General features: G+C 36.1%; 1 protein-coding gene across 2 annotated transcripts; it reads left to right on the top strand.

Annotated features, from left to right (window-relative positions):
• The first annotated feature begins 19,946 nt into the window (after positions 1-19,946).
• LOC121237740 (germin-like protein subfamily T member 1) lies at positions 19,947-22,297 on the top strand. Of its 2 annotated transcripts, XM_041134602.1 has the most exons (2): positions 19,947-20,110; positions 21,599-22,297. In XM_041134602.1, the coding sequence occupies exons 1-2, from the start codon at positions 19,978-19,980 to the stop codon at positions 22,147-22,149; spliced, it is 684 nt and encodes a 227-aa protein (XP_040990536.1). In that variant the 5' UTR covers positions 19,947-19,977; the 3' UTR covers positions 22,150-22,297. The 2 variants fall into 2 exon arrangements, with proteins under 2 accessions (XP_040990536.1, XP_040990537.1); XM_041134603.1 differs by lacking the exon at positions 19,947-20,110 and having other exon boundaries at positions 21,038-22,297.
• The last annotated feature ends 575 nt before the right edge of the window (positions 22,298-22,872 follow it).

Here is a 22,872-nt window from a genome sequence, read left to right as displayed (position 1 = left end):
GCAAAAAACCTAAAAACAGTGCCCGACCTCGGGAGAAGGGTGGGGCGATTCATGATAAAATTCTCACCGTACTCGTCCGGTGAGAATTAGCAGGATAACTGTGTGGGAGATTTTCCCCCTACCTGAGGCCTAGGATTCTCCTGCTCTAGCAGCCCATAACACCACTTCAACTTCTCCCACCGTCAAAATAATCGTAGAATGCAAACTGCCCACCCAACTATCCTCCTTATGATGCCACTTGTCAACATGCGATGAAGATTGCCGACCATTTTGAACGTCATCGTCAATTACCTTCCATTTCCTCTGACTAACATCCTCCTCATTGTGGCATCTATTTCTTACCGGAATTCATGCTGGTTTCTTCAAGACCGAAACATACAAAGCACCCTTTGAGAGCGAAACCTTCCCTGTAGGCAATGAACCATCAACCGGAATTGATTATCAATAACAGCAATGTATCGTTCATTTCCTAATGCAGTTCAAAGGCTTAATTTGTCATGCAAGGGATCAAATCTTACTCCTATGGTACTTATTAACAAGGTATTTCCTTGGTTCTTCAAGAGGAGAGACAAGAAAATCACTCTAGCTTTCTTGAAATTAAGTAAGGTAGAAAAGAAACACAGATATTCATATCTAATGAGGGACCCATAAAAAATGGATAACCAAAAAGCCTTGTGAGCCCTCCTCAAAACAATGAGTTGTTTGGACTATTATTGTTTCTCCTCTTAAAATTGGATGCTTTTGGATCCAAATCTTTTGTTTTATAATTGATAGAATGTTTTCTATCTGTAAGACTAATGCTAACTATATTATGCTTGCACTCGTCTTGTATAAGCCTTTACAATTGTAACATCCTAATGAAATGTCTAAACTACATGACCTATACTTTAAAAGGATTAGTTAATAATACAACTGTAGTCTTATTGGAACCTTATAAAAAGTAAGAAATTCTCATTTCCAAACAATGTAGGATTTCATACACTATCTACCTTTATCCTTATCATATGGGCTATTACAACTACTATCAAATTTCATGTGAAATGGAGAGGATTCTATTTTATCCCTATTTTTTAAGTTAACATCATTTCAAATAAATGAGATATTAAGTCTTGTATAAGCAGTTACATAATGGACAATATTTTTTTCCAAACTGGGTTGGAAGAACTTTCCACCACCACATCTATTAATGTGACAAGTGCCCATTAAACATGTGACAAGCTTATACTTTCTAAAAGTCTAAATTAAAAAATTGTTATGCGTCTCTCTATAAAAGCATGCGCTTCTTATATTGATATTTAAATGGGTTAGAGGAACTTAAAACTAGTTCTATCCAATCTTTGTTGGGTTATAAAATCACCAGTGAACAAGCAACAAAGATTGGATATATATACTGGTAGTAATGAAACTTTCAAGGGACGTTTGCCCAGTGGAGAGAAAATATATGATGAACAAAATGATAAAAGAAAATGTATAACGAAGCATGAGATTAACAACTTTACAAAAATAAAAATAAGAGTAACGAAAATTACAGTTGTGAAAAAAGAAAACCTTGAATTTGTAAAATTATAAAAAAAATAAAAGAAACTTCAATGACAATACCAGTATAGTCAAAGACAAAAAAATAATGCTATACAGATCTGGAAAATATACTACCGAATTTGCGCACATTTGAAAAAAAAAATCATAATAAACAATACATCATAGAAGTTATAACAATAACACTAAACAAACGACCAAAAGAAAAAAAAAAAATTATTTTGCAGATCTGGAAAATAAATTTCTAGATTTGTGCGCATTTGGAAATAAATTTGGTAATAAACAATAGATCGGAATATTCGTAACAAAAATATTAAACAAACGGCCAAAAGTAAAAAATATTTCATTTACAAATCTGGAAAATATTCCAGATCTGCAGATCCAAGAAAAAAGTCAAAAACTTTCACATATTTAGAATAAAATGTCGGAGATTTTATATTAATTTTCAATTCGTAGGGTGAGCAAGTGACGGTGAAGAAAATGGCAGCTTCAGAAACGAAATCTGAAGAAAAAAGAAGGGAACAAATTAATATACAAACATAAATAATAGAAAAACAATACTTTCAGATCTAAAAAAAATCCCTCTAAGTCTGAGAAATAAATTTTTAGATCTTTGAGTTCGGAAAAATATATGCTAAAATCTTAGAGGAAAATACATATGAAACCAAAAGAAGAGAAAACTATACATAAAAACAGAAATAAGAAAACAACAACATTTTCAGATTTGGAGAAAAGAAGTTTGGATCTATAAGGATTTTTTTTATTAAGAAAAAAAAAAACCAAATATCCAACCAAACAAATGATAACAGCAAAAAAATTATACAAATATAAAACGCAAAAAAAAATTATTCTTTCTAAGTTTGAGAAAATGCATACCGAACCAGAAAAAAAGGAAAAAAAATATATACAAACAAAAATCAGGAAATATTAACATTTTTCAGAAACGAATAACAGGATCTCTTCAATTATGTGAAGATTTGTTCAGATTTATAATGAAAGAAAGCAACAGATTTGCCAAGAAATTGCAGATCAGGTTGAGATCGAGATGATGGAAACAGAGGGAGAGAGAGGCATTGGGGCTGAGCTCATAGCTTCGGTAGTTTGGGTTTCAGCAAGACGAAGAAAAATTGAGGGTTGCGAGGTAGAGAGAGAAAGAAAAGAGAGGGAGTCTGAGTTGAGAGAGAAAACTCGAGATGGAGACGAAGAGAGATGGATTTGCAAAGAACAGCATACAAATGAAGAAGAACATACAAACAACCCAAAAACATACCAACTCAAAACATACAAACGAATAACATATCTCCAGATTGGAAGAGAAAAAACCAACAAGATTGCACAAAAAAAAAAATTTGACAAAAAATACAAACTCAAATACGAACAACCAACAATATACAAACCCAAATCATACGAACAACTAACAGCAGGAGAAAAAAAACCCACAAAACAACCCGGACGAAAACACAGAGAGAAGAGAAAGCAAGAGAAGAGAGAAGACACCAACAGAGAAAGCGAGAGAAATCGGAGGGAAAAAGGAAGAAAGGGAGAGTACAGAAAAGAAAAGAGAAGAAGATAAAAGAAAGAGAGAGAAGACAAAAAGGAAATAAAAAGGCAAAAGAAGGAAAAAAAAGAAAGAAAGAAGAAGATAAAGCTGCACCCTTGACACAATTATATTAAAAAAACCAAATCTCCATACCTAAACGAATATAAAAAGACAAAAAAGACAAAACACTTTAAAAATAGATGGAATACACGGAGGACAACAATTTTATTGTTTACCTCTATTGCCACTTATTTATTCACTATAGATATATCTCATGAGTTAGTTGGTTAGGTGTGTATCGACGTATTACACCAAAACTTTTGATTCATCAACAAATATTTTGAATTTTCTTCCACATTATTACTATTGGCTTGGATATCCCATCCCTAATGTCCGTATATGACATTTTATTAATAAATAATCTTAGATGATTTTGAAACTTGTAAAGGCGAAAAAACTGAACACCTTAATAATATTTGGACATAAAAGAAACAGACTTTTGCCACATTTGGTTTTTTACCATTTTATTTAGGCAAACGTGTTTTTTTAATTTATTTGAACTTTTGTAGTTTTGCAAATAAATAGCATAAAATAATGATAAAAATTTAAGCATATTTTGCTATCTGTTTGTTTCCAACTTTTTAAAAATTTCATTCCAATTGTTTAAAACTTTCATATTTTTTAAATAATAATATATTATCGATTATAATAATAATATAATCGATAAGTTTTAGGAATCCTAACCTCACATTCTATATCCAAATCCCTAAATTCTAGGAACAACCTTAGAATCACTAAATCACACAAAAGTCTTTCTTTTTCTTGCCTTAGCCAAATTCCATCATCCCTAAATTATCTCCTACGATTTTGGAATCCTAGCCTCACTCATCATACACGTCCAACCCTAGCCTCCCTTGCACCCAAAACCCTAAAACATCCTAAGTGGCGCCAACATCAAACCGTACACTATTGCACTACATGCACAAGTTCATTAATTTAGATCACCCTTTTACAATATTATCAATAAAAACATCAATTCCATCACTAAACACTAAGGGTGTAATCGGTCAGGTCCGGTCCAGTTTTGTACAAAATATAGGACCAAACCGGTATGTATCGGTTTTGCATTTTCCAAAACCGATTATGCATCGGTTACCCTCATAAACTGGTACCTCCGATTTTATCGATTTTTTATCCAGTTCGGTCTGGTTTTTCGGTTAATCCATATACACAAACTGTTAAACACACAAAGACACATATAAATTTAAAAAAGTTAATTCATATACACAAACCGTTAAACACACACACACACACACAAATACGCACACAAACAGGCATATAAATTCACAAAAGTTAATCCGTATACACAAACACACACAATAGCCATTGGTAACTTGCGGACTCAAGTTCACGCATATGGAGGGGGGGAAATAACATTAATAAGGGTAGATCATTAGCACAGAAGCTTCCCAGCCTAAATAAACTACATTAACAATAACAATTAACTTGAAGCAATAGGATTAAGCACTTCAAAAAACAAATCTACAAAAACAACCAACCCAATGGTTTCCCATATATAGGCTACTAATACTTCAAACAAAACATAAAAAACTGAACATTACTTGAAATAAAGAAGATTTAAAATATTATAAATGGCACAAACCGAACACTGACTTGAGAGAGAGGCAGCGTGACGTTGAGAACTTGAGAGAGGGGCCGACGACGAGATGTGCGACAGGGACTCAGAGAGTGAGGCAAAGAGATAGAGATGAGACTTGAGAAGGCAGAGACTGAGTGGCAGAAAAGCAAAGTTGCAAAGAGGCAGAGAGTGAGGAAGAGAGGGGCACCGACGGAGGGACTGGAGGATGCAACGGAGGCTGTTACATGCGGCGCAGTTCCGCTTAATAGAGGCTTTGGAGGGTTGGGCTGCTGGTCCCTGGAGAGGGAGGGCAGATGCGCAACACTAGGGTTTTTAAGGGAGGAGGGTGGGAAACTGAAACTGAAAGTAAAGTGATTTTTGCCTTTGGTTTTGGGGGAGGGGGGTGGGGAATGAAATCTAAGGGGTTTGGGGAAACGACACCGGTTTATATAGTGATTTAATACCATATAATACTATATATATAGTTATATATATTTTGTTATAGTGATTTAACCTATTAAAAAAATGTTATAGACTTATAATGATTTACTGATTTATATCTAATACTATAGTATATTAGTATAGTATTAGTTATAGTGATTTAATATAACTATGTTAGTATAACTATAACTATAGTCTATATTAGTCTATTAGTATTAGTAATTTAGTATATATATTAGTATTAATTATAGCTATATAATATATTAGACTATTAATATTAATATATATATTATTATTAGTTATAGCTATATAATATATTAGACTATACAATAGAATTAATATTAGGCTATTAGCAATTTAGCATAGCTATATATTAGTATTAGTTGTAGTGATTTAGACTATATATTAGTATTTGTTAATTGCTATAGTGAGTTTAATTTATTATAATTATATTATTGATAGTATTATAGTGATAGTATTAGTATAGTAATTTAGTTTAGTATTACTATATCATTATTTTATATTTGATTGTTTAGTATAGTGATTTATATACTAATTTGTACATAGACTTAAAGTATATTACTAATATTAATATAGTAATATTAGCTATTAGTATTAGGTCATAAAATGTAAATTGTAATTAATATAAATTATACGCTAATATATATTAGTATTACTAATCTACTAATGTCTTATGTACTTGTCAAAAAAAATTGAGAATTTATTAGGCCATCAAAATTTAGTAATAATATTTGAGTGATTTTCTTTCTTTTTTGGTTCTTACTTCTTATGATAAAATGTTATTAATAATTTAATATATATATATATATATTATATTTAAAGCATATGGTCAATTAAATTATCATCTTTAAGATTAAACTTTTATTTTATAAATTATAATAACATTATCTTATATATAATTATATTAATAACATATGATAACACAAATTACAAATGTTCATATTTAAGATTTACATTTTATGTTATAATTTATAAATTATAATATGAATACTCTATGATCAAACAATACTAATATATGTAATGTTTGTTGCACTGATATATGATATATAATTATATATATTATATATAAAAATTTCATATATATTTATATATTATATATATAAAATATATTGTATAATATATAAAATTATGTTTTATATATTTTTTTCCCAACCGGTCCGGTCTTGAAAACTAAGGAATAGAAACTGGTTCAAAACTGGACCAACCGGTTCGGTCTGGGTCAGTTTTCTAGTTTTTTGGTTTAAATTTACATCCCTACTAAACACCATACCTCCATTAACCTAGTGACCCTTCATTGCCATAATTCATTCAAGACCAAGCAAGTAGACAAGAGACATTCGGTCATCACAAGGTAAAGTAAGCTAGTGGATCATAGTGTTTAAGGCCTTGATCGAGGTCCTTAACAAGCATACTAGCAACGTCCAATCGAAGAATAGTAATGTTTTATTGAAGAGTTGTAAAATGGTTGTGTATATATCAATTTTTCTTCTTGAAAATCCAAATAACATATCTAAGAGATGCTATTGAAGAAAGCAAATAGCTGTTTTGGTTTCCAACTTTTTTTTATAAGAAATTTATTAATAAACATAATTAGACATAATTCAAATACACAGGAAGTGTACATAGAGAGACAACTCCAACCCTAAAAAATATTACAAAAGTCATTAATACCACCCAAAACAATAACCGAAGCCCAAAGCAACAAAGTATGATAAAAGAAAGCTCCAATCCCTTCCACTGATTGTTCTCCATTCTCAAAACAATGCCCATTCCTCTCATTTCAAATATACCACATAAGAGAAAGAAGAACCATCTTCCAAACAATTGCTATATGAAGATTTCCTAGAAGCCCTCTCCAACATGCAAAGAGGTTCACCACCCTCTTGAGCATCACCCAAGCAATTCCTGCTTTAGCCAATACCTCATCCCACAAAGCCTTTGACACATCACAATGAGGAGGAAGAAGATGATCAGCTGATTCGCACCATCTTTTGCACATAAAGTACCAATTCATTACAACGATACCACGCTTTCTTAACTTATCAATCATAAGAATTTTTCCGTGAGAAGCCAAACATCCAAAGAAAGCCACCTTAAGGCACCTTGTATCTCCAAATATTTTTTGAAGGAAAACAATCAGTTGGAGAATGTGATGCCAAGGCCTTGTATAAAGATCTAACCGATAATTTCTAATTACCAAGCTAATTCCAAAGCAACCTGTCATCCCCTGCAGAATTTATGTTTAAAGCATAAAACAAGCTGTAAAAATAAGTAAGGTCCCATACTTCCCAATCTTGGACATCTCTAATAAAGCTTACAGACCCCTGAATAAATCCAGTAGAATTATCCATGTAATCAGAAGGAAACTTTATTCAAAGCTATTTTGTAGAGAAAGGGGAAAACATTCTTTAATGCCTCATCCCCATACCACAAGTCATGCTAAAAACTGATCCAGTTTCCCTTACCCACCTCAAATATGAAATTTTTGAAGAACTTCTTCCATCCATTTCGAATGCATTTCCATAGTCCCACACTATATACCCCTCTTACTTCATTGGAGCACCAACCTCTCTAAGTACTCCCATATTTGTCATCAATAACAAGCCTCCAAAGAGCATCCCCTTTTTGATGATACCTTCACAGTCATTTCCCTAAAAGTGCCTTATTGAAAGTTTTCAACTTTTTAATCCCCTAAACACCCAATGAAAGAGGAGTGTAGATTTTATCTCACTTAAGTAAATAGAATTTCTTCTCATTCTCTATACCATCCCACATGAAAGCACGAAATATCATTTCCATTCTATTAGCCACACTTGTAGGTAAAGGAAAAAGAGAAAAAAAATAGGTTGGGATATTAGATAAGGTGCTCTTGATTAAAGTGATTCTACCACCTTTGGAAAAATAAATCATTTTCCAACGAGCCAATCGACACTTCATTTTCTCTATAATCTTGTCCCAAATAGCCTTGGACTTGTGAGGTGCCCCCAAAGGGAGGCCAAGATACTTCAAAGGCAAGCTGGAGACTTTGTAAGCCCAAAATATCAGCTAATTCCCCTAAATTATTAACCAAACCAACAGGGTTGATTTCGGACTTTGATAAATTCACCTTTAAACCATACACAATTTCAAAACATTACAGGAGAGCCCGTAAAGAACGGATATGGTCAGAATTTGGCACAAAAAATATCAAAGTGTCATCCACAAAGAGTAGATGAGAAACATTAACGCAACCATACGAAGGGCTACCCACCGAGAAGCCCGATATGAATCCCCTATCCGCTGCCGCCTTCAACATTTTGCTCAACACATCCATAACTAAAACAAAAAGAAAGGGAGACAGTGGATCATTTCATCCAATTACACCACCTTTCCTCAAAGCCATACCTACCAAGGTTATAAACCAGGAAATCCCAATTGACAGGGTCAAAAGTCTGCTCCATATTCAATTTACAAAGGATGCCGGGAATGCCACCTCTGATTCTACTCTCCAAACACGCATTAGCAATAAGAATAGAGTCAAGAAATTGTCTTCCCTTGACAAAAGCATTTTAAAATTTTGTGATGATCTTCCCCATAACCACACTCAAACGGTTAGCAAACACCTTCAAGATGATTTTATAAACACTACTAATAAGGCTGATGGGACGAAAATACTTCAACTCAATGGACCCAATGTTTTTTGGAGTAAGTTCAATGAACATAACATTAAGAATTTTATCAAATTTCATAAATGAGTGAAATTCAAGAAAAAACCTTCATAATGTCATCTTTAACAATGTCCCAACATACCTGAAAGAATGCCATGGAGAAACCATTTGGTCCCGAGGCTTTATCTTTGTCCATTCCTCTTATCACATTAAGCACCTCCTCCTCTTCAAACATTCTCTCCAACCAAAGTGCACTAGGTTGGTCAATCGAATCAAACTCCAACCGATCAACCTTAGGACGCTAGGGATAAGGCTCTGTTAGGAGCTTTTCATAAAAATGAACAATGTGGTCATGAATTTCGTATTGTTTCGTAATGACACTATCTTCCGAGTGGAGCAACTCTATGGCATTATACCTTCGATGAGAGTTGGCGACTATATGAAAAAATTTGTGCACTTGTCCCCTTCCTTCAACCCAAGGGCTTGAGACTTTTATCGCGAAGAAATCTCCTCCATGAGAGTAATTTTTTCCAGATTAGTAGCAATGCCAAGTTTCATTTTCTTCTCATCAACCGATAAAATCCCGACAACTACTTTTTCATCAAAACAAGTTAGCTCCTCTAAAAGAGATTTTTTCTGATGTCCTAAATTCCCAAATACTTCCCCCTTCCATTTTCTCCAATATTTTTTCAAAGATTTTTTCAAATGATCAGAACTTAATCTAGGGAGATGTTTTTCACATAAACCAAGAAAATGCGTCTCGCAAGAAGAGGAAACAAGAAATTTGTCCAACTTGGACCATGCCCTCCCTTTCAACAAAGTGAAATCACCCATGCCAAAGGTAAATCAACCAAATCCAGATCAAATATTAAATCAAAAAAATCAACTACGACCGGACCAATACAAGAATCTCCTGACCAGTCAATTGGATACTGGGTGATGTTAAAATCATCACCAATACACCACGCACCCTATCACCAATTGCACAAGCCAGCAATCTCATCCCAAAGAAATCTTCTTTCACTGTCAACTTTAGGCCCATATACACCAGTAAAGTTCCACCCAAAGCCATCATTAACATTAAAAGAAGAACAAGCCACCAAATATTCTCCAACAAATTCATCCACTAGATTTACAATTGTTTTATCCCACATCAAAATAATACCTCTCGAAGCTAGAGAAGCCCATCCCGCATAAGAACAACCCCACAAACTTCTTATAATATTTCTGATAACGGATTTCAATGCCTACTTCTACTAGCACTACCTTCCCTTGCATCATAATTGATAGAACAAGCCAATCTCTTAAGCTCAATTTCTTTTTTTTTTTTTAGCAGGATCTAGCCAAGAAAGGTCGACCCGCTTCAATGGCGTTAAGAAGAGCTTTAAATTGCTTTTCGAAGCTCTCGAATCAAATCCCTCTGCAATCGTGGATTTCTTCCACCTTTTTTAATGCCCAATCAAAATGAGCTCCTGCCAAAGAACACATTAGAGGCATAGAGCAAATGGGACAAGGCACATCCCCCATATCTTCCAGTCCATTATGCAAGGCCTCCACTTTAGACCCCCTACATACCAGCTATCAATCAAGTTCTTAAACAGACACCTCATCTGAAATGCCCAAAACCTCATTCTCAGTGGTGAACAAAACCCTAGATAATTCCTCCTTGACATTCAACTGCGGAGACACCCTCGCAAAATCGTCAGATACGGCTTCACCAGATACTAAAATGGTAGTTGGGAAGCATCGATTTGGTTGGGGATGCTAGAAACACCTTGAGGATTGAGAAAAACCTAATTTCGCATGGCCACAAAGGTATCCATGACCCCTCCACAACATATTTCTTTGTTCAAGATGGAGATCGGCGCTAACTCAGGAACAGGATGGTCGCCGTTGGCATATTCTGTGACGGCAGAGATATGCTCTGAATGATCACCAGAGATATCTAAAAGGTATTTGCACTCGGGCTCGAGGAAGAGGACCTGATAGGATGTTTGACAAGCCACGTTTTGGAGACAGGCCTCGAAATCTAGCCTTCAGCCTTTTTGGTTGAGCCTAGCCCATTACCACATCCATTTGTCAACTTAAGTCCATTATCCAAATATGAGGGTGGGTTTAAAACAAACGGGCTAATCTTCCCCTAGCTCAAGCCCACAATCAAATTCAAGCCCGTGTTTATTTTGGTCATTAAACTTATAATCTTCTCCATAAATCTTGATAACTCCGCTCTAGCAGCCCACAACACCCCTTTAACTTCTCCCACCATCGGAATAACCGTAGAATGCGAACCGCCCACCCCACAATCCTATTTATGATGCCACTTGTCAACATGCGATGAAGATTGCTGACCATTTTGAACCTCATCGCCAATAGCCTTCCATTTCCTCTCATTAACATCCTCCTCACTGTGGGATCTATTTTCTGCCAGAATACTTGCCGGTTTCTTCAAGATCGAAACGTATGAAGCAATCTTTAAGAGGGGAACCTTCCCTGAAGGCAATGAACCATCAACCGAAACTGATTATCAATAACAACAATGTATCATTCATTACCTAATGCAGTTCAAAGGCTTATTTTGTCATGCGAGGGATCAAATCTTACTCCTATGGTACCTATTAACAATGTATTTCCTTGGTTCTTCAAGAGGAGAGACAAAAGAAAATCACTTTAGCCTTCCTGACATCAAGTAAGGTAGAAAGGAAACACATATATTCATATGTGATGATGGACCCATAAAAGTGGATAACCAAAAAGCCTTGCGAGCTCTCCTCAAAACAATGAGTTGTTTGGAGTATTATTGTTTCTCCCCTTAAGATTGGATACATTTGAATCCAAATCTTTTGTTTTATAATTGATAGAATATTTTCTATTTGGTGTAAGACTAATGCTAGCTATATTATGCTCATGGTCTTGTATAAGCCTTTACTACTATAACACTTTAATGGAATGCTCAAACTACATTACCTATACTCTAAAAGGATTAGTTAATGATACAACTGGAGCCTCATTAGAACTTTATAAAGAGTAAAAACTTCTCATTTCCAAGTAGTGTACGATCTTATACACCATCTATCCTTATTCTTATCATAAAGGGTATCATAACTACTATCCATTTTCAAGTGAAATGGAGAGGATTCTATTTAAAAGTCTAAATTAAAAAATTGTCATGTGTCTCTCTATAAAAAGCATGCGCTTCTTATATTGATATTTAAATGGGTTAGAAGAAGTTAAAACTAATCCTATCCAATCTTTGCTACTTGTTCACTAATGATTATATAAATATATATATATATATATGTTATATACATAAGTTGGGTTGGTTAGGTGTGTATCGACATACTACACCAAAACTTTTGATTCATCAACAAATATTTCAAATTTTCTTCCACATTATTACTATTGGCTTGGATATCCCATCCCTAATGTCCGTATATGACATGTTATTAATAAATAATCTTAGATGATTTTGAAACTTGTAAAGGCGAAAAAAATGACGACCTTAATAATATTTGGACATAATAGACACAAACGTTTGCAACATTTTGTTTGTTACCATTTAATTTAGGCAAATGTGTTTTTTTAATTTATTTGAACTTTTGTAGTTTTGCAAATAAATAGCATAAAATAATGATACAAATTTAAGCATATTTTGCTATCTGTTTGTTTCCAGCTTTTTAATTTTTTTGTATTTTTTAAATAATAAAAAATAAAATAATTTTCTCCAAAAAACCAATTTCATACTCTTAATTAAGGGTGTACAAAATTCAGTCCATATTGGAAAAATCGACCAGACTGAAAATCTCAGACCTCCCTAGTCTGTCACGGTCCCATATATTGTGGACTGAATAAATTCAGTCCAATCTCAAGTCTATAAATTTTGAACCGGACCGAACTATAGATATATATTTTTAAAAATTTAATATATTATTTTTATGTAGTAATTATATAATTTAATGTAATTTTCATCAAATCTATGATCATTGAGGATATAAAATATTAAATAATATATGTTTTCAATTAATAATATATTATAAATAATGTGATAAATTTTAATGACAAATTGAAAATTATTTAATAATAATATACAAAATGTAAAAATTTTAATATAGCCCATTATGCATTAACTATCATAATACATTTACATACAATAAGTTAGAAACAAATTAGCAATTAGTATCATAAATATAATTAATTAGTTTTTAATGAGTTAAATAGTTGATTACATAATCAACAATAAATAGTTTACTTCACTTTAATTTTACTAATTTAAATAGTTTTTTTATTAATTTTGGTGCAAAAAAAAAAAAAAAAGAGCAAACCAGATCGGATCAATAGGGACCAGTCCGGTCTAGTCCCTTTAGGGGTTCGGTCGATTCAGGGTGAAAAAATTCTAGACTGAAGGGATTCGGTTCGGTACAAAAAAACACCTTCTGGACCGATCGGACTAGACCGAATTCACCCCTATTCATAACCTATTGAAAAAGAATGAAGATATTTTTGATATAAAAGAATATTAGATGTGAATTTCTTAATCCCAAATATATTTTATTCTCCATATATCATATATATATTTATTGAGAATTATGAATATGATAATTGATGGCATTTATATTGAACGAATATTGACATCAATTTGCGTATTAAATATTTTTATTTTTTATTCTACCTTCAAATGTAAAAATTTATAACTTACTGTAAAAACTCCGCCCATTGAAAAATCCTGGCCCAAGGATGTTTTAACCCAAGCCCAAGTTTGAGCCCCAAAGCCAAGCCCACATACCCCTAACCCTAAAAACATTTCCTTTCTTGTTCCCTCTCTCTGTAGACAAACCGCTGCTCCACATCTCCAGCTTGCCTTGTCGCCACCTCGCCATACCGGCGCCAGTGGCGGTAAGGACTCCTTTTGTTCATCTCTCCCTCTGTTTCTCTTTCAACCTCTCTCTCTCTCTCTCTCTCTCATTCATTTCCCATTTTCTCTCGGTTAGGGCTTTGCCGTAGCAGTCCACCACACTCCAGTCTAGCACAACACACCACTGTAGACTATCCCCCACCAACTCCCTCTCCGATCATCACAATCTCTCTCTTTTCCTCTCTCCGAATGCCCGGCCTTTTGTGGGTTCGGAAACCCTAACCCCAGTTGCCACCTCGCTGTACTACACTATCCACAGCCAGCTTCCCTCCCTCTTCATCTCACTGTCTTCCTCAGATTTTCCTACTTTCTCTCTCACACACTCTTTTTTTCTCTCATTTTCTACCTCTCTGTTTCGTCGTTGTCACAAAAGTCGCTGTCGCTATCCTCCACACCCCTGCACAGCGTCACCAGTAGCACCTCCGCCTCCTTTTCTTATTTTCCCCCCTCATCGAACACCCCTCCCCATCTCTCTCTCTTTCTCTATGAGTCATTGTCGTAACCCTAGCCTCGCCGCCCACCACCACCACTGGCGGATTAGACTCCCATCTCGTATGATGCCTCCTTCTTTCCCTTCTTATCTCTCTGTCCCCATTACTGTAATGGCTCTCTCTTTTAGCAAAGTCATAGAAGAAATTGTCGTGGGTAAGTTTCTGAAGACGCAATGGATGCAGTAGCAGTATGAAGGAATTGTGGGCTTAACGGCTATTTGAAGATTGAAACGGTGCGTTACGTTTAAGTCTGAAGAGGTGAAACGACTACTTGAAGCGGTGCGTTGCGTTTAATGATACGGGGCGTTTTGGCAATTGTAACTAGCTGTTGTTTTCAGTTGATTTGTTGAATTAAACGGTTGCATTTTATTGTGTAGCCTTGGTATAAATAATAGACTCTTGTAAATGGAAGGGGACGGGAAAAGAATTACGAAGTAAATTTGATTGTTGTAAGGAGTTTGGAGATTACTCAAAAATCTCTTTTAGGAAATCAAAAGTAGATTTCTTGGTTTAATCTTGCGTTCTTTCCGGGTTCTGATTTATTGCTTTATTGTTCTTGTTACTGCACATTATTGGGTTCTTAATTCAGAAAGACCATTACAAGTGGTATCAGCTAGGCGGTCCTCTCATGGCGAATAGTACAAGGGCAGCAGCAGTGGCAACCCTGAATTCACAACAAGAGGAGTCCTTAAGGTAGCAAGAAGGCATGTGAAAGCAACTAGAGGAATCTTTAATTGAATCTCACCAGCGTAATTTTGGTTCTTTGGGGGGTGTGAATTCTGAAGAAGGAACTTATGGCTGCCTATAAATTTTAATGAAAGAGGTTCTTTGCCTCGGGGAGTCAGATTGGACTTTCCTCACTTTGAGGGAACCAATCATTTTGCTTGGGTGTTTAAAGCAACTCAGTATTTTGAGTTCCACCTGATTTCCTTAAATCAGAGGCTTCTTATGGCCTCTTATCACATGGAGGGTGAGGCCCTCGTGTGGTATCAAGATGCTGTGGATGGGGGAATTTTCAATAGTTGGGATTCATTTGTAAAGGCCCTCCTGGTCAGGTTTGGGCCTACAACTTATGATGACCCTATAGAAGCTTTGACTCGTCTTAAGCAAACTTCCACTGTCGGCAGTTACAAGGCACAATTTGAGTCTTTATCCAATAGGCTTAAAGGATTGTCAGATATGCTCAAATTAAGCTATTTTATGAGTGGATTGAAGGATGAGATTCAATTTCCTGTTCGAATGCTCAATCCTATCAATTTGAATGCAACCTTTGGTCTTGCAAAGATTCAAGAAGAGTACATATGGGCTTCAAGGAAATCTTGGAAAAATAATAGGTTGTGTAGGCAAGACTCAACAAGAAAAGGGGGTGGATAGTACCATAGTGTAGAGAAGTCCTATACTAGTCAAAAAGGTTTTCTCTTCTTAGATGGATGAGAAAATGAGGAGGGGACTTTGTTACCACTGTGATGAGAAGTGGAATCCCACTCATAAATGTAAAAATTCCAATGTCTACCTTTTGCAAGTTGATCAAGAGGTTTCAGACCCCTCTGGGGTGAATGAGCATGGGTTGTGTTTAGGAAATGAGGAGGGACGTGCTGTAGTTCAAGAAGAAGGGAAGGAAGGTTTTGAGGTGTCTATTAGTGCCATCTTAGGCTGTTCTACCAGTAATGCAATGAGATTGCATGGGAGAATTGGTGCCTGTTCTGTTGAAATTTTAGTGGACTCAGGAAATACTCATAACTTCCTAGATCCACTAGTGGTTCAGAAGGCTGAGTTGAGGATTGAAAGGGATTCAAGCTTACAGGTAAGGGTTGCTGATGGGACTAAAGTACTAAGTCAAGGAAAAGGTGAAGAAGTAGTCAGGATACAAGGGTCTAAATTTTCTGTTCCTTTTCATGTGCTATCATTAGGGGGCTGTGACATTGTTCTTGGTGTGTAGTGGCTCAGAACTCTGGGGTCTATTCACTGGGACTTTACTAAGATGTCAATGAGTTTCAGGTTAGGAAAGGAAGATGTAGTGTTGCAAGGAATTAGTACTGGCATTGTTTATGTGCTGATACGAGACAAATGGCTTAAACCTGATTTTATTAATGGTCAGGGTGGTTTTTACAACTAGTGGGAGTAGATCAAAAGGTAGCACCTGAGTCCACTCCTGAGATCATTACTAAGTTATTGAATGCATACCCAAGGATTTTTTTTGAACCTGTGGACTTACCACCTAATAAGGCCTTTAACCATCCTATTAATCTTAAAGAAGGAGCAAACCCTGTTTCTGTTAGGCCATATAGATATCCTCATTACCAGAAGGCATAGATTGAGAAGATTGTTAAAAAATTGTTAGCTTCTAGGGTGGTGAGAACTAGCCAAAGTTCTTTTTCATCATCTGTTTTACTAGTTAAAAAAGCTGATGGTATTTGGAGGATGTGCATTGATTATCGTGCCCTCAATCAAGTAACTATCAAAGATAAATTCCCAATACCTATCATTGATGAGTTGTTAGATGAACTCTTTGGTGCACAAGTATTTTCTAAGTTGGACTTGAGGGTTGGATATTACCAAATCAAAGTGAGAGAGCAAGACATTCCCAAAAGAACTTTTAGAACTCATGAACGGCACTATAAGTTCTTGGTAATGCCCTTTGGGCTTACCAATGTACCAGCAACTTTTTAAGAGTTGATGAATGACATAGTCAAGCCCTTTTTGAAGAGGTTTGTATTAGTTTTCTTTGATGACAAACTGGTTTATAGTAGTAATATAGAAGAACATGTTCATCATTTGAAATCTATTTTGCAAGTATTGGAACAACACACCTTGTATGCTAAGATGTCAAAGTGTAAATTTGGGGCCTCTGAAATCGAATACTTGGGCCACATCATCTCAGGTAAGGGGGTTCAAACTAATCCTTTCAAGACTTTAGCCATGGTACAATGGCCTAGCCCCAAAGCTTTAAAGTCCTTAAGAGGGTTTTTGGGCCTTACAGGCTACTACAGAAAATTTATAAGACATTATGGATCCATTACAGCCCCATTGACCTCCTTGTTAAAAAAAAACTCATTTCAATGGGATGAAACAGCTGCAGTTGCCTTTGAAGCTTTAAAAAAAGCTGTCAGCAATATTCCAGTTTTAAATTTACCAGATTTTTCCAAAACATTCATTATTGAATGTGATGCTTTAGGCATCGGGATGGGAGCTTTCCTTATGCAAGAGGGCCACCCAATTGCTTTCTACAGCAAGGCCTTGAAAGGTAAAGCCTTATTGTTGTCCACTTATGAGAAAGAGTTGTTAACTTGTCTCTGCAGTGACTCGATGGAGGCCTTACTTGCTTGGCCATACTTTTAAGGTGAAGACTGACCAACAAGCTTTAAAATAATTGATTGAACTAAAGGTGGGAACTGAGGCACAACAAAATGGATCTCGAAGTTGATTGGATATGATTTTACAGTTGTTTATAAGAAGGGCAAGGAAAATGTTGTAGCTGATGCACTTTCTAGAAGAAATGAAGAAGATTTAGCCATGGTTGCTCTAATATCTTTCCCTACCCCTTTGTGGATAGAGGAACTAAAAAATAGTTACTCCTTGTGTCCTAAAACTTCTGAGATTTTAACTAAGTTACAACAAGGGCAAGAGGGACCTAACCATTATTCTTTGTAGCAAGGGTTATTGTTGAGGAAGGGACGGTTGGTTGTGATACCATCTTCACCTTTCCAGGCAAAAATTTTGCAATTTATTCATAATAACCCACAAGCAGGCCATGTAGGCTACCATAGAACTCTTAAAAAGGCTAGGTTGGATTTCTTTTGGGAAGGCATGATGCGTGATATTAAGAAACTGGTGCAAGAGTGTGAAATCTGTCAAGTTAATAAACATGAAAATGTGCAATTTACTTGCTCCAGATCTTCCTTGGCATGATATCTCTATGGATTTTGTGGAAGGGTTGTCATCATCCAACAGCTATTCTGTGGTGTTTGTTGTTATTGACATGTTAACAAAGTTTGCTCATTTCTTTCCTTTATCACATCCTTATATAGCCACAAAGGTTGCACAAGTTTTCTTTTTTGGAGTTTTTAAACTCTATGGATTGCCTAAATCTATAGTCTCGGATAGAGATCCAGTTTTTACCAGCTCCTTTTGGAGGCTATTGTTTCTTTTGTAGGGTACTTCATTGGATTTCAATGCACCCTACCATCCACAATCAGATGGACAAACTGAGGCATTGAATAAAAGCTTGGAAACGTATATGAGATGCTATGCTGAATGGAAGCCTAAAGAATGGTTCGCGTGGTTGTCTATGGCTGAGTGATGTTATAACACTACAACTCACTCTACTACAGCTATTACTCCATTTGAAGCTCTTTATGGGTATTTTCCACCTAAGTTGTTGTCTTATGTGCCTGCTACTACTCGTAATCAAGCTGTGGATCTCCAATTGAAGTCTAGAGAGGAGATTTTATCCTTATTGAAGGAAAACATTCATAAGGCTCAACATAGAATGAAGTTCTATGCTGACAAGAGAAGGTTTGAAAGGACTTTTCAAGTTGGTGACTGGGTGTTTTTGAGAATACAGCGCTACAAACAAAAGTCAGTTTCTTTGAGGCATAATATGAAACTAGCTCCTCGCATTTATGGACCGTTTCAGGTTTTGGAAAAGATAGGAACTGTTGCCTATAAGTTACAGTTGCCATCTTCTTCTTCCATACATCCTGTATTCCATGCGTCATGTTTAAAAAAGAAACTGGGTAAATGCATTGCTCCATTGCCAACTCTTCCCCCAACAGATGTAGCTGTACAGATTCAACTAGAGCCTGAATTAATTTTAGAGAAGAGGATGAGGAAACAAGGTAATCGGTCTATTACTGAAGTCCTTATCAAATGGTGGGGAGCTCCTGTTGAGGACAATTCTTGGGAATCCTTATGGAACTTGAGAGCCCTTTATCCACACCTAATGGGTAAGGTTCTATGAAGGAAGTACTTAATGGGGGGGGGGGGGGGGGGGGGGGGAATGTAATGGCTCTCTCTTTTAGCAAAGTTATAGAAGAAATTGTTGTGGGTAAGTTTCTGAAGAAGCAATGCAATGTAGTAGCAATATGAAGGAATTGTGGGCTTAACGGCTATTTGAAGATTGAAACGGTGCGTCACGTTTAAGCCTAAAGAGGTGAAACAGCTACTTGAAGTAGTGCGTTGCGTTTAATGATACGGGGCGTTTTGGCAATTGTAACTAGCCGTTGTTTTCAGTTGATTTGTTGAATTAAATCGCTGCGTTTTACTATGTAGCCTTAGTCTAAATAACAGACTCTTGTAAATAGAATGGGACGGGAAAAGAATTACGAAATAAATTTCATAGTTGTAAGGAGTTTGGAGATTACTCGAAAATCTCTTTCAGGAAATCAAAAGTAGATTTCTTGGTTTAATCTTGCGTTCTTTCCGGGTTCTGATTTATTGCTTTATTGTTTTTGTTACTGCACATTACTGGGTTCTTAATTCAGAAAGACCATTACAAGTCTCCACTTCTCCCACTTTCTCTTTGACCCGTAGCACTCTCTCGCCGAAATTTTAGCCCGCTGGCCACCCAACCTCTGTCATCCCTCCCTTTCGGCTTTTGTCTCGACTGCATGATCGTAGCATAGGCTCATAATCATAATTGTTGCTTTTCAAAGCATCAGACAAAGCCTTCATCCTCTCTGTTTCTCTCATACTCTCTATCCCTCTCGTGTTGACTGTCTCTCTATCCTAGTAATGCGCGCGCACAAACACACATGCATTGTCCCTCTCTTTCCGAGACTCCCACCACCACTTGGAGGACCATCGCCTCACCCGCTAACGGGAATGTCCACGACCAGCAGCAGAACTCAAGACGTCTCGATCATCCAGAAATTTCCACTCCATACTGTAAGTGGTTCTATGGACTGACCTTGAAAATGATTGTTGTTTATGTTCTGTGTGGCCGTGTGTGTGAAGTGATGGAATTATTATGCAGTTGCTGTACATATTTTTGCAATGTCATGTACGTGTGCGTACACACCAATAATATCGTCTGAAAAGAAAGGTCAAATGACAAAAAATGACTTTTTAATTGGAATGCACGGCTCCTATTCTAGCTTTCGTGAGCTGATTTTTTCACCATCTAATGTGAGGCTGCTGCTACCTAACCTTTAAAAATATAAGCACCCTTTCCTAGTCAAACCATGCAATGCAGAAACGTTCAATTAGGTGATAAGCTATGCTGCTCCACCATATATGATTTTACCACTAAATAAATAGAATGACTAAGTTGATTATTGGTGGTTTTGTTATTTATATCATTGCAGATAACAGTGTGAAAACTTCTTAGGAAGCACTTCCTCAGCTACTTTTTGTCGTTGAAAAGAGGCCCAGTCAGGGCTATCTGGAAATCTAGTAATTGGTCTTTCCATGACTAAATATCTCCATATAAAGTAATTTCAGCTTCACAACGTAGAAGTAGTCAATAAAACTCTGCAACAGCGGGAAGAGGTCATGCCAACTTAACTTTCGTGAACTGCTTTCCTTATCCTTGAGATCATGGCTCACGAACCTGCCCAACTTATTGAATTGATCTTGTCCCAGGAAAATAACTTAGATTATCTTTCAACCGACATCTAAGAATTTACCATTTGCATCTTGTAATCTCTAACAGAAGAGTTTTGCTATTTGCGAGCCTGATGTGTAACACACGACTGTTATGGAATCCATTAAGATATAAAAAGAAATAGAACACCAATACTTTTCTAATTCAATGGTAAAAATTAGAACTCCAAATACTTTTCTAATTCAATGGCGTGTCAAATGTGTCAAAAAGCTTATAGATTTTTCCCTGACAAAACCCAACCATTTTCCAGATGTGTCAAAAAGCTTATACTTTTCTGATCTGTTTCTGTCGTAGTTTCCTGGTTTCTAGTGTGCAGTAGGTATTTCTTTTTATACTTTCTGTGTATTTGGGTTGTGCCTATTCTTGGTAGTAAATTCTTATTAATTATAAAAAAAAGGCTTTTCTGCTACAAACTCATTTTCTACTTGATCTTCTAGACTTTTCGTGTCCCCTACATCATTTGACTTGGTCGATATGATGTTTGCCTCGGATAAATAATAATGATAAAAGATGAAGACTTGTGGGGTTTCCAGGAGAGGAAAAGTTCTATATATAGGACCATAACTCCCAAGCTCTGGAGTATCCCAGTATCTCATCTTCAAAAAGGGAAAAAAAATCCATTACTTCTAAAAACCAAAAGCGGATTGCAGCCATGAAGATTCCATCAAGTTCACACGTCCACATGCTGTCATACCTCGTCGTGTTGTTGCTTCTCCCCTTGATTTCCTTTTCAGCCGACCCCGATTCATTACAGGATTTCTGTGTGGCGGATCTGAGTGCCTCTATTTCAGTTAATGGCTTCCCTTGCAAACCTGCCTCAGAAGTAACTTCAGATGATTTCTTCTTTGATGGTTTAACCAAAGTGGGTGACACGTCAAACATCTTTGGCTCAAACGTCACTGGAGGTAATGTCCTTACTTTTCCTGCACTCAACACGCTTGGGATTTCAATGAACAGAGTGGACTTTGCTCCGGGAGGAGTTAATCCACCCCACTCTCACCCTCGTGCAACCGAGAGCGGCGTGATTATCAAAGGGAAGCTACTTGTGGGGTTTGTGACAACTGGGAATGTGTATCACTCTAAAGTCTTGACTGCTGGGCAGATGTTTGTCATTCCTAAAGGACTTGTACACTTCCAAAAGAACGTTGGAGTAGGGAAGGCCCTTACCATCGCTGCTTTCAACAGTCAGTTACCAGGGGCTGTGGTCCTACCCTTTACTCTCTTTGCTTCAACACCCTCGATTCCAAATGATGTTCTAACGAGGGCCTTCCAAGTAGAAGAAAAGGTTGTCAAATCTATAAAGTCGAAGTTCAGTTCTTGAGCTAAGATCTTCCACTCCAGATAATCTCCCCTTTATATTAAAATTGTGTTGTAGTAATGCTTTTGATTTGAGGTTGCCTTCCTCCTATTCTTTTGTTGTTATTCTTTGCATTGATTCATTGTGTTGATTTGAAGTTCAATTCTTGTAATGCTTGGTGTTGTTATTCAAGTTGTTCATCTTTATAGTCATGGTTGCTTATGATTAAATAAGGAAATAAAGGCTTTACAGTAGGATGACACAGTACTCTCTGGGTACTCCAATGCAGTAACTGTAGGGTCTCTTGCACTAGGAAGTGGAAGGAATTCGCAGGTTAATTATAACTAATAATCCACTCTTAAATAAGTCTCTTTTATTTTCTGATCTATGTGCTACAATTGACAAAAATAATAGTACTCTTCAGAAGAAGACAATTTATCATATATATAGATATTACCGATAAAAAAAAGAAGATAATTTATCATATACAGCATATCTCCTCAGCGTATCCAGCAAGAAACTGTGTAACAAAAGACACTCAGTATGATTTGGAAATAACAAACAACCTGACATTATGACATTGAACCAAAACAATAGTCATGATAAACGTGTCAATGAACGAAAGGCATTCTAATGATGGGAGCTTCAAGCTCTGCCACACAAAATTTTGGTTAAAACAGCGGAGCGATCAAGTTTGTAACGCCCCAATCCTGGAGGTCCAGAGAGTTAGCTATTAATACCTAATAT

The sequence above is a fragment of the Juglans microcarpa x Juglans regia genome, chromosome 6S (genome assembly GCF_004785595.1).
Source record: "Juglans microcarpa x Juglans regia isolate MS1-56 chromosome 6S, Jm3101_v1.0, whole genome shotgun sequence".
Taxonomy (NCBI): Eukaryota; Viridiplantae; Streptophyta; class Magnoliopsida; order Fagales; family Juglandaceae; genus Juglans; species Juglans microcarpa x Juglans regia.
Note: the sequence above shows the minus strand (reverse complement) of the source record. Positions and strands in the feature narration are given on the sequence as shown.

Coding starts and splice junctions, on each gene's coding strand:
- LOC121237740 (XM_041134602.1), top strand. CDS start 19,978: ATGCATTGTCCCTCTCTTTCCGAGACTCCCACCACCACTTGGAGGACC. Junction 20,111..21,598: donor AGAAATTTCCACTCCATACT/GTAAGTGGTTCT, acceptor TCTGTGTGGCGG/ATCTGAGTGCCTCTATTTCA.